General features: G+C 51.8%; 1 protein-coding gene across 2 annotated transcripts; it reads left to right on the top strand.

Moving 5' to 3' along the window:
- The first annotated feature begins 4,300 nt into the window (after positions 1 to 4,300).
- Positions 4,301 to 12,058, top strand: LOC142024817 (uncharacterized). Of its 2 annotated transcripts, none has more exons than XM_075017074.1 (2): positions 4,301 to 4,836; positions 9,955 to 12,058. In XM_075017074.1, exons 1-2 carry the CDS (start codon positions 4,549 to 4,551, stop codon positions 11,296 to 11,298), a joined length of 1,632 nt encoding a protein of 543 aa, XP_074873175.1. In that variant the 5' UTR covers positions 4,301 to 4,548; the 3' UTR covers positions 11,299 to 12,058. The 2 variants fall into 2 exon arrangements, with proteins under 2 accessions (XP_074873175.1, XP_074873176.1); XM_075017075.1 differs by having other exon boundaries at positions 4,607 to 4,700.
- Positions 12,059 to 12,121: the final 63 nt, after the last annotated feature.

Genomic DNA, 12,121 nt, shown 5'->3' on the forward strand with positions numbered 1-12,121 from the left:
CCTGTGTGGCCACAAACCTGGAAAATTTGCAAAAAAGCTGTGTGGTGCCATGATACCAGATTGCTGTCTGGCTGCCTGGCATGGCAGGGTGTGCCACCATGGAAGCCACACCAAGTCAGGCCCGCTCAAAAACCTGCTGCAAAAAATACAAGAGTGCCTGGATGAGGCCTTCAAGGAGATCTCCAAAAAGGAGAAGTGCTCCGTCCCCAGAAATATTAACACACTGCTCTGAGGGGCACAGTTCCATAGAAAACCTGTATTCATACCGATACCTATACCTATACCTATACCTATACCTATATCCAGCTGCAACCTGCTTTTGGCATTCAGAAAAAAATACTCACCAGAACATCTGGGCCCTGGGGACTCGGGGACATGTGCAGAGGAGACCAGCCTGGAGGGGACCAGTCCTAGGTCTATGGTGATGAGCTCCAGGCTGCCAGGAACAGCTTTCTCAGGCCCTTGCTGGTTACCACCATCCTCCTCTCCATTGGGGTCTTCCTCCTGGCCCTCCAGCTCCACTCAGCTCACCCTGGACTCTGGATCAGGGCCTCTACAAGTGTCGAAATGAAGAGTGGGCAACATGGTCGGGTCCCCCGCCCCCAGTAAGTACATGCAGCTGTTCATAATAGCAGCAGGTCTTTGGAGAGAACCCAGACCACTGCTTGGCTTCCTGGAATTTGTGATATGCCTGCCAGAGTTCTTTCACCTTCACCTGGCATTGCGTAGAGTCCCGGGAGTGACCTCTGGCAAACATCAACTGCGAGATCTTATCATATAGGAGTGCGTTTCTCTTGGACACCCGAAGTCTGCCTGCCACCGATTCCTCTCCCCAAACCGCAGGAAGATCCAGAATCTCCGGATAACTCCATGCTGGAGCTCTCTTGTGATCCTGAAAACTACCAGGCAGACCGCTACCCTGAGTGCTCATGAGAAAAATTGTTCTCTGGCCTCTGAGGACAGGACAAGGAGCCAAGGGGCTTAAACTGCAGCAAGGGAGGGTTAGGTTGGACATCAGGAAAAACTTCCTCACTGTCAGGGTGGTTAAATGCTGGAATAAACTGCCTGGGGAGGGTGTGGAATTTCCATCCCTGGAGATATTTAAGAGCAGGTTAGACAGACACCTATCAGGCATGGTCTAGATGGTACTTGGTCCTGCCATGAGAGCAGGGAACTGGACTCAATGGCCTCGCGAGGTCCCTTCCAGTTCTAGCATTCTACAATTCTATGAAATACGAGATCTGATGGCACAAGTGGCTGAACTGCGGGGCACTGTACGTCCAACCTGGACACCAGGACTTGAAGAACAGCCAGCAGCCGTGGCCCAAAAGACCAGGCTCAGAACCACTATCTCCACTGGTCAACAAGGGTAAGGGTCATCCTTCTTTTGCTGCCAACCTGGCCAGGATGGGCAGTCACTGTTGCAAGGTGTCAGAATAAAGAAAATCCAACACCGGTGTCCCAAAAGCGGAAGCTCCATTGGGGAAAAGTCGGGAAATGGCCACAGGCTTTGGGAAAAGATCTGCCTACGCCCTCGGGAATTGAAGGCTCCCCTAGAAGAGACAGACCCCCTGCAATCCCACAAGGGCTGATAGGGCCACGAGTGGAGGTCACCGTGATGAGAGAAGGGACAGAATGTAAAGCTGTGCAAGTGACTATTATATTCCAGTCATTCTATCAACAAGTGCTTAGGCAGCTGCCTATTCACCCACTGACTGGCCTTGGTCTGTGCAGACTCAGCATGAACGAATACCCCTACGCAGGATATATCCTAGTGCACCTGGAGTTCCCAGCAGAGGTGGCAGGGCTAAGAGAGGAGGTAGACGCAGCTGCCTTAATATGCCCTGACCCTAAGGGGATCTCTGATGTGCCTGTACTAATAAGGACCAACTCCAGTCTCTTCCAGGTACTGGCACACTACTGCAGACGACAGGCCTGGGACCTGAGTATCCTGATGATTATTCATACTCTTGGTGCTGAAGCCGACAGGAAAATTGAGAATTCTAAACGGGAGACATCTGAGCTACTGATGGGGGCTCTGCAATACATGGGCACAACTCCCTTAGTAGTGTTGGCAAGGACAGAGCAAGAAGGGCTTGTCCTGAGTACCTGGCTAAAAGGCAGCAAAGGAGCTTTAGCCATGGTAGAGCAGACAGCTGAAGGAGAACTCCCTGAAGGAATTCTGGTCCCCCATGGAGTCATAGTCCTACCTACTGAAGCCCAGGAAACGCTGACTATACCGGTTGCTAATGAAACAAATCATAACGTTGTTGTGAAGCAAAGGCAAAAGAGAGCGGAGGTCTTCGAGCCCGAATTGGTGGTGAAGCCTCAGTGTGAAACTCCCTACCCCATCCACAAGCTGGAGTTCTTGGCCTAGAAGTGGGCCATCACTGAGAAGTTTCATGACTACTTGTACGGTGCTAAGTTCCAGGTATGGACAGACAACAGTCCATTGACGTGTGTTGGCGTGTGCTAAGCTGGATGCTACTGGGCAGAGATGGGTGGCCACCTTGGCCAGCTATGAGTTCGGCACACGGTACCGACCTGGGAGAAGCAACATCAACGTGGATGCATTGTCACGGCACCCACAGCCATCAGAAACTGCTGAAGTTCCTTTAGATGGGGTGAGAGCCCTTTGCAGTGGAAGTTATCAAGGGTCAGAGGCCCCTGAGAGGTGTATTGCTGAAACTCCGGGTTTACCACCTGAGTGTGCGCCCTCAGCCTCTGGGAACTATATTGTGTTGGACCAATTGCCATTTGCCCAGGCTCAATGCTGTGGACTGGCAAAAAGAGAGGGGCAAAACCCTGTGACCATTGTTCCCTCCACTCTGAAAGGTAAACTCAGACTGATGCAAGGCGTGCCGCACCAGTTCATAGTAGATCCTTTGCAAAATTGACGAACACAACTGGTACTACCAGCAGAGTGCAGAGTCCTGGCCATGAGGGCTCTGCACAATGATTTTGGGCATTTGGGTATGGAAAGAACCCTTGAGCTTATCCACAATATTGGCCCCAGATGGCCGAGGACGTATGCAAGAAATGTGAAACATGCACCCAATGCATTCAAAGGAAAACTCTGCCCACTTGAGCAGCCTATCTGCAGAATATCACGACCAGCAAACCTTTGGAGCTGGTATGTGTTGGTTTCTTGTAGTTAGAACTGGATAGAAAGAGTATTGACAGCATCTTAGTGGTGACTGACCACGATACCCAGTATGTTCAGGTCTATCCCACGCATGACCAGAAAGCAAGCACCGTAGCACGAGTATTGTGGGAAACGTACTTCTGTGTTTGGACTCCCAACTTGGATACACTCTGACCAGGGGGAAGACTTTGCAAGTCGCCTTCTGAAGGAGGGGCTGAAGGTGGCAGGCATCAAAAAGTCCAGGACAACCCCTTACCACCCACAAGGTGACTCTCAGCCAGAACGATATAACCAAACTCTCTTAGATATGCTGGGGTTATTGGGCTCCGAGCAGAAGGCAACCTGGAGTCAGCATGTTGCATTTTGATGCATGCCTACAATGCCACCAAGAACAACGCTACCAGAGCCACTCCACATTACCGATGTTTGGACAAGAACTCAGATTACCCATAGACCTAAGCTTTGGGGTGTCAGAGGGTGGAGAAAGCTATGAGACACATCTGCAGTATGTTTCCCAACTAAGGGAGAAGCTGCGGGATGCCTACCGTTTGGCTTCGGCAGCTGCCCGCAAGAACACAGATCGTAGCAAATGCCAGGATGATGCAAGGGTGCACCTGTAGGAGCTCCAGCCTGGGGACAGAGTTCTGCTGCGAAATCTAGGTGTTGCTGGCAAACGCAAGATTGCTGAAAGATGGAAGGCAGCACCCTACCTGGTGGTGGTGGAAAGACTTAGGGACCTGCCTGTCTGCAAGATTAAACGTGAGAGTGGATCAGGGCCAATGAAGACAGTACATAGAAATCTCCTACTGCCCCTGGGAGAATTGTTTGGTGCCCCTTCGGAGGGGGGCTGTGGCACGGAACCAGGGTGAGAAGAAGGTGCAAGGCCACATCCACTACCCACACAGGCAGTGGGCACTGTGGGGCTAATCTGCTCTTACCCAGCACCTTCCAGAATGACTCTGAAGGGGATGAGGCTCCCATGGAGCATCTTAGAATGGGAACCAGATCCCGCTGGATCCTATCAAGGGAACATGGGGAAAGTTCAACCTCTTCGGCGCTAAATCCCAGGGCAAGAACCTCTCTGGTGCAGGAACCTCTCTGATCCGCCTCCCCCCAAACACGCAGGGCTGCTCTCACCAGCCATTGCCACAGAGCCCAGCCCCTCCTGGGTGTATGTTTGTGTTGGCCCCACACCAATTGGCATGAGCCAGGTTTCAACTCGATCTGAGAACAGCCTAGGGGGGCTGACTGGTTCGCAGCCACCGCCCCTGGCAGGAACCCTGCCAAGCCTGAGAACCAACGGCTGCAGAGCTGCTCCCAGGGCCCTATAAATAGGATAGGACCTGGCAGGGGTCTAACAAACAGGGGATTTCCAGAAAACAGTGCTGTCGTCTTGCTGAACCATGGCCTGGGCGCTGCTCCTAGGCTGCGTCTGGCTGTGGGCAGGGTTGGCGCTGGCCAAAGTGGGGTCCTTCAATGACTGCAAAGAATATTTCTATCAAGGAGCTCAGCCGATGGGATTTCAAACACCCAACACAGCACAGATCTGCCAGAGGTACAGCAATCAATACCGTTTTGCAACCCTCTATGACAAGAACAACCGGATCCCGCTGTGGTCGGCGTACACACTGCAAGTCCCTGACTGCCCAGAGCAGCCCACCAGGAGAAGGCAGTGGTTTGTGGAGCCCCAGGTCAGCCCCAGCACTTGGCGTGATGCACTCGGGGGTCGACCCACCCAGGCAGCCCGTGAATAGGGGGTGCAAGGGGCAGCAAGGGGGAGAGGGAACGGAACGCAGTGAAAGCGGACAGACAGTGACAGGGAAGGAGCTCTTGGCAGATGGGAAGGGGCAGTGGGGAGGCATGAAGGTGAGAGCAACGTTCCTGCCCATCTTGGGCATGGGCCAACTCTGGGCACTGAGGTGTATGCAGATGTCACCACCAGGAGAAACAAAGAACCGAGTTGTGGGTGCTCAGCACATCAGCTGGGCAGTGTGGGAATCTCGCCTGCACGGCTCAGATCCTAAGGGAGGGAGGAACATGGGGGTGGTGAGGTCCCGGGGAGAAAGGGACATGGGGAGGGGTGGGGGGGGTTGAGGTCTCAGGGGAGGGAGGGAGGGATATGGGGAGGGGTGGGGGGTGAGGTCTCAGGGGAGGGAGGGAGGGATATGGGGAGGGGTGGGGGGTGAGGTCCCAGGGGAGGGAGGGAGGGATATGGGGAGGGGTGGGGGGTGAGGTCCCAGGGGAGGGAGGGAGGGATGAGGGAGAGGTGGGGGGTGAGGTCCCAGGGGGAGGGAGGATGTACAGCTTGGAGCTGACTGCCACTACCTGTTGTCTTCTCGTGGGGGTGATGGTCATGGAAGCTCCACCCCTAGAACTACACATCCCAGAACTTCCAGTCTGTGGGGTCGTCTTCTGGTCCCTTCCCTGAGAGGCTTCGGCAGCAGCATTCTCTGCCACATCGCCTGTGCAGAGAACCTAAAAGCGGCTGCTCACCTTGGCTACGTCTACACGTGCACCCAACATCGAAATAGCTTATTTCGATGTTGCGACATCGAAATAGTCTATTTCGATGAATAACGTCTACACATCCTCCAGGGCCGGCAACGTCGATGTTCAACTTCGACGTTGCTCAGCCCAACATCGAAATAGGCACAGCGAGGGAATGTCTACACGCCAAAGTAGCACACATCGAAATAAGGGTGCCAGGCACAGCTGCAGACAGGCTCACAGGGCGGACTCAACAGCCAGCCGCTCCCTTAAAGGGCCCCTCCCAGACACACTTGCACTAAACAGCACAAGATGCACAGAGCCGACAACAAGTTGCAGACCCTGTGCATGCAGCATGAATCCCCCGCTGCAGCAGCAGCAGCCAGAAGCCCTGGGCTAAGGGCTGCTGCCCACGGTGACCATAGAGCCCTGCAGGGGCTGGAGAGAGAGCATCTCTCAACCCCCCAGCTGATGGCCGCCATGGAGGACCCGGCAATTTCGACGTTGCGGGACGCGGATTGTCTACACTGTCCCTACTTCGACGTTGAACGTCGAAGTAGGGCGCTATTCCTATCCGCTCATGGGGTTAGCGACTTCGACGTCTCGCCGCCTAACGTCGAAGTTAACTTCGAAATAGCGCCCAACGCGTGTAGACGTGACGGGCGCTATTTCGAAGTTAGTGCTGCTACTTCGAAGTAGCGTGCACGTGTAGACGCAGCTCTTGTCTGGCATTGGAGATACTTGAATGGGCCGTCATCTCCTGGAGGTTACGTGCACAAGCCCAGCAACAGAGTGGGGGTTATCCCGTTTACTGCGGCCAGTGCAGCGTGTGTGATGACCTGCCCTTTGGACGGGCGGCCTTTGTGTGCATTCGATGCAAAGAGCTCCTGGCCCTCAGAGACCACACACAGGCTTTGGAGGCCAGGGCAGCTGGGACACTGTAGAACTGCCACTCCTCCAGTCAGACAGCTTGTGTGTGTGTTGAGGAGGGTTAAAGGCTCCGTAAGGAGAATATTCAACAGGAACCGAGGGAAAACACCCCATAGGTGGGTCCCTCCTTCTGGACGATGATGTGGTATCCTCTCGCACTGAGGAAGCCTCCCCTAGGGAGGGAACTCGAGTCAGTAGGAAAAGGCAGGTGTCAGCAATGTGTGATTCGATCATTAGAAACGTAGGGAGCTCAGTTTGTGATGACCGGGAGAACTGTATGGCAACTTTCCTGCCTGATACGAAGGCTGCGGATCTCTCCAGGCATCTAGATAGACTTGTGTGTAGTGCTGGGGAGGAGCCGGTGGTCATGGTACCTGTAGGTACCAATGACATAGGAAGGGGTGAGAGAGACATCCTGGAGGCCAAATCTAGGCTGCTAGGAAAGAGATGGAAATCCAGGACCTCTAGAGTGGCATTCGCAGAAATTCTTCCAGTTCCCTGTGCCGGGCCGAAGACAAAGGCAGGACTTCAGCATCTCGACGCGTGGCTGAGACAATGCTGTAGGGAAGAGGGGCTTGGAGTCATGAGGAGCTGGGGAAATTTAGGAAGGGGGGGGGCGCTACGCAGGAAGGATGGACTCCACTTAGACCAAAATGGAGCCCGACTGTTGGCACTTAACACGAAAAATGTCATAGAGCAGCTTTTAAATGAAGGGCTGAGGGGAAGCCAATCAGTGCAGAGAAGCACATGGATCCAACAGAGACCTATTTTAGAGGAGAGTCTATAAACAGGAAGCAGGGGATTGAAGGTGATAAAACATGGGTAAGATCAGACGAGAAACAATCCAGTGAAAAACAGTCTAACATAAGGGAAAGACAGATCGGTAAATAGTGACAAAAGTTTAAAGTGCTTACGCACAAATGCTAGAAGTCTAAATAATCATAGACTCATAGAACAATACAGCTGGAAGAGACCTAAAAAAGCCATCGAGACCAGCCCCTTGCCCAAGGCAGGACCAAACCCATCAGATCAGCCCAGTCAGGGCTTTGTCGAGGCGAGACTTAAACACCTCCAGGGATGGAGACTCCACTACTCCCCTGGGGAGACCATTCCAATGCTTCACCACCCTCCTAGTGAAAAAGTTTTTCCTCATGTTCAACCTGGACCTTCCCAACCGCAACTTGAGACCATTGTTCCGTGTTCTGCCATCCGTGGCCACTGTGAACAGCCTCTCTCCAGCCTCTTCACAGCCTCCCTTCAGTAAGCTGAAGGCTGTTATCAAGTCCCCCCTCAGTCTTCTCTTCTGCAGACTAAACAGTCCAAATTCCCTCAACCTTTCTTCATAATATGTGTGAACTAGAGTGCCTTCTATTAAAGGAGGCTATTCATACAATAAGCGTCACAGAAACTGGGTGAAATGGGGGCAATCAATGGGACACAGTCATATCAGGGTGCAAAATAGATCGGAAGGACAGAACAGAACCCGCTGGTGGGGGAACGGCACGATGCATAAAAGAAAACATAGAATCAAATGAAGTAATAATCTTAAATGAACCAAAATATTCCATAGAATCTCTATGGGTACTAATTCTGTTCTCTGATCATATGAGTATAGCAGTCGGGATTTATTAATGACCACCTTACCAGGATAACGATAGTGACTAGGAAATGCTAAGGGAGATTAGAGAAGCTATAAAATAAAAAAAAACCCTCAATAATAAGGGGGGATTTCAGTTATCCCCATATTGACTGGGTACATGTCACCTCAGGAAGGAATGCAGAGATAAAATTTCTTGATGCCTTAAATGACTGCTTCTTGGAGCAGCTGGTTCTTGGAGCAGCAGGCGAGACGCATATGTTGATTTAGGCCTAAGTGGAGCACAGGACCTGGCCCACTTAGAAATAGTGACCATGGTGTACTAAGATTTAACATCCCTGTCACAGGAGAAGCACCACAGCAACCCAACACTGTGGCATTTAATTTCAGAAAGGGGAATTATGCAAAAATGAGGAGGTTAGTTAAACAGATGTTAAAGGGTATAGTGCCGAAAATCAAATCCCTGCAAGCCGCAGGGAAACTTTTCAAAGATACTATCAGAGTGGCCCCACTTAAATGTATACCCCAAATTAGAAAATACACCAAGAATACCAAATAAGTGCTAACATGGCTTAACAACCGGGTAAAAGAAGCAGTCAGAAATAAAAAGTCATCTAAAAAGTGGAAGTTAAACCCCAGTGAGGAAAATAGAAAGGAGCATAAACTCTCTCAAGTTAAATGTAAAAACCTAATAAGAAAAACCAAAAAGGCATTAGAAGAACAGCTAGCTGAAACACTCAAAAAGTAACTGCAAAATGTTTTAAGTACATCACAAGCAGGAAGCCTGCTAAACAGCCGGAGGGGCCACTGGAGGTCGAAGATCCTAAGGGAGCATTCAAAGGCTGTTTCTACACATGGCACTTTCTCCAAAAGTGGCATGCTAATAAATGGCCTGAAATATGATAATGAGGTGTATATGTAAATTCCTGGTGCCTCATTAGCATACACTCACATGATTTTGGAGGCCAGAAGACCCCCCCGGGGGCCAAGCTTCTACGTGCCATTTTGGAGTCTGGAAAAGCGTCTTGTGACCTTATGCTAATGAGGTGCTGGGAATTTACATGTGTGCCTCATTAGCATATTTCAGGCTGTTGATTAATGGCATGTGTAGAAACAGCCAAAGATGATAACGCTATTGAGGAAAAGCTAAATTAATTCTTTGCTTCATTCTTCATTGTAGAAGATGTTAGGGAGATTCCCAAATCTGGCTTCTGTACTTAATGACTGGAAGATAGCTAATAAGCCACCAATAATTAGAAAGGTCTCTCGAGATGATACTGACAATTACAGACCAGTAAGTCTAACATCAGTACCGGGCAAATTAGTCGAAACTACAGTAAAGATTAAAATTGTCAGACATATGGATGAACATAGTTTGTTGGGGAAAAGTCGACAAGGTTTCTGTGAAGGGAAATCATGCCTTACTAATCAACTATAGTTCTTTGAGGGGGTCAGTAAATAGGTGGATGAGGGGGATCCAGTGGATATAGTCTATTTAAATTTCCAGAAAGCCTTTGAAAAAGTCCCTCACCAAAGGCTCTTAAGATGTTCTCTGAGATCTCAGCCCTGCCTCACCTCCCTTCTGACCCCGATGGACCACACCGCCACTGGAAGACGCCCACAAGCTGTCCCACCCAAGGTGACATCAGTGTGTTGTGTCCCGGACCCCTACTGACTGGCAAGACCCTGGGAGGGAGGGATGGGGTCAGATCATGGGGGAGAGGAGGGTGAGACCCAATGAGTTGCAGGGGAAGACCAAACAAAGCCAAGAAGTTCTGACCTTGTGTGTTTCCAGCTGGTGCAGTGGGATAAGTCCCCAGAAATGATGACAGAGGCTGAGTCAACACTGACAGAGACTGAGCTGAGATCCAGCCAGGCCATCAATGAGGACTATGAAGACACGTCCTACGACCGGGGGCACCTGAACCCAAATTCCTTCCAGTGTGATTACAGCCGCACGGCCACCTTCACCCTCACCAATGCCGCCCCCATGGACACCTGCTTCAACTGGAAGCGCTGGTACAAGCTGGAGAAAAGCCTGAAGGCGCAATTAACTCAGAACTGCAGCAATGTGGGAGGTGTCCCCTACCTGGTGACAGGAACTGTTCCCAATCCCAACGTGAAAATCCCCATGCAGGTTCAGCACAAGGAATGGGATCGTTACCGGCCGTACAACCAGGTCTCGGTGCCCAGCCATGTCTGGACAGCTGTTTGCTGCAAGCATGCATTTTCCAACCAAACATTCTCCTTTGCCTTCCTAGCGGAGAACAAGGAGGAGTCCAGCCTCAAAGACTTATCTGTGAAGCAGCTAAACACAGAGCTATCAGGTCTGTATGGGGCTTCTGAGCCTATCCAGATCTTTACAGATGAGTGCGGCTCTGACACCCAGAAAAAATGGAAGGTTTTATCAGCAGTAAAATCGGACTTGTTCAACACCTTCAGGAACTTGCTATCAGACTCTTACTCCCAGCTCCTCCCACCAGCAGAGAAGAATAAACTGGACTCAGAGACCACCCGGCTGATGAGCAGCAAGAACCTGAATCAGAGCAACCTGCAGCTGACAAACATTGGGTTCTTGGTGAAATTTCCCACCCGGGAAGACTGGCACAGGCAGTTTGAGGAGACCTATGACCAGGACGGCCTGGCCTGTGTGCTGGCCCCTGCTGCTGCTGCCGGAGTGGGAAATGCTTCGGGACAAGTCTGCGCCCTCCAGGAGAAGAAACATGGGCTAGACTCCCGTGTCACGGCCAAAGGGTGGAGCTGCGTTGGGAAGCCCTGTGGGAAACATGATTCTGCCTACAGCTGGTGTTACACATCTTACAGCAACAACTGGGATTACTGCTGTACAGACAAGTGCTCGGTGAATCCCAATTCTAGGAAATACGAGTGCGCCCGAGGAGACGGCACCGCCACAGAATGCTCCCCGCAGTACTCCGCTGCGACCGTCTCCGGGAAGGCCTGTCGGGCTGACCATCCATGTGGCCTTTATAATAAAAGTTACTTCTGGTGCTATACAGATTACAGAGATAACTGGGAGTACTGCTGCTCCCCCCAGCACTTCTGTGGGGACCATGACAAAGACCACCTGTGGTGTTACACAAGGGATCCTGAGAAAAGCTGGGAGTACTGCACCCTCTAAAACGCCTCCCGGAGGAAGGGAGCAGGCAGGTGCTCATCTGTCTCCTTCACAGCAAAGCTTAGAACATATGAGACAACCACAGGCTGCACCTCTGGAACCCAGCGCTCTGCTCTGTCAGCGTCCCTGTGCTGCTGGACCAGGGATGCTCCTGGACTGGAGAGCCAAGCTGGGACTGGCTCCCTGGCAGCCCCAGGGGACTAGAGCCAGCACCCCCTCACCTCCAGCAGCCTCCTGGGGGCAGGGCTGGCTGGAGCCCTCCTCTGTAACAACAGAACAAACACGGTTTTGCTGTACCCATAGCGAGAGCCCGAAACCCGTCCTCCGCTGCCAGAATGAAGAGCAGCCGCCGCCATTAGCATTGGAGCTGGAAACCCAAACTCTACTTCCAGCCACATCTCACTACATCAGCGTCACACCACCAGGCTGCTAGAACAAGGCCACACCCTCACGCCAGCCACTCTCACCAGAGAACAGACCAGTCTCCAGATGGGTGGAGAAACCGTAGTTAACAGCGTTTCCTCTGGCAAGAAACAACTTCTCGACAGCTGAGGATCTTCTTTGTGGGAGCGTTGTCTTGGATCTCCTCCCGCTTGTCTGCCTGCGCTCTGCCTGGGTGGTGATGGTCCCCCTGCCCCCTGCTGGGTAATGAATAGGGCTGGGAGTAAATCAGAGTAAATCTGCCTGCCTCTATCAGGACCGGTGAGCGTGAGGCTGAGTGCATAGCGTGTACTCTGCTTGCTTGGTGATTCTCAATAAATAGAGAGCAAGAATATTACAGTGTGAGGCTTTTTCAGAGGCCCAGACCCTGCAGACCTGCAGCAAG

Source organism: Carettochelys insculpta, chromosome 22 (assembly GCF_033958435.1).
Source record: "Carettochelys insculpta isolate YL-2023 chromosome 22, ASM3395843v1, whole genome shotgun sequence".
NCBI lineage: Eukaryota > Metazoa > Chordata > Testudines > Carettochelyidae > Carettochelys > Carettochelys insculpta.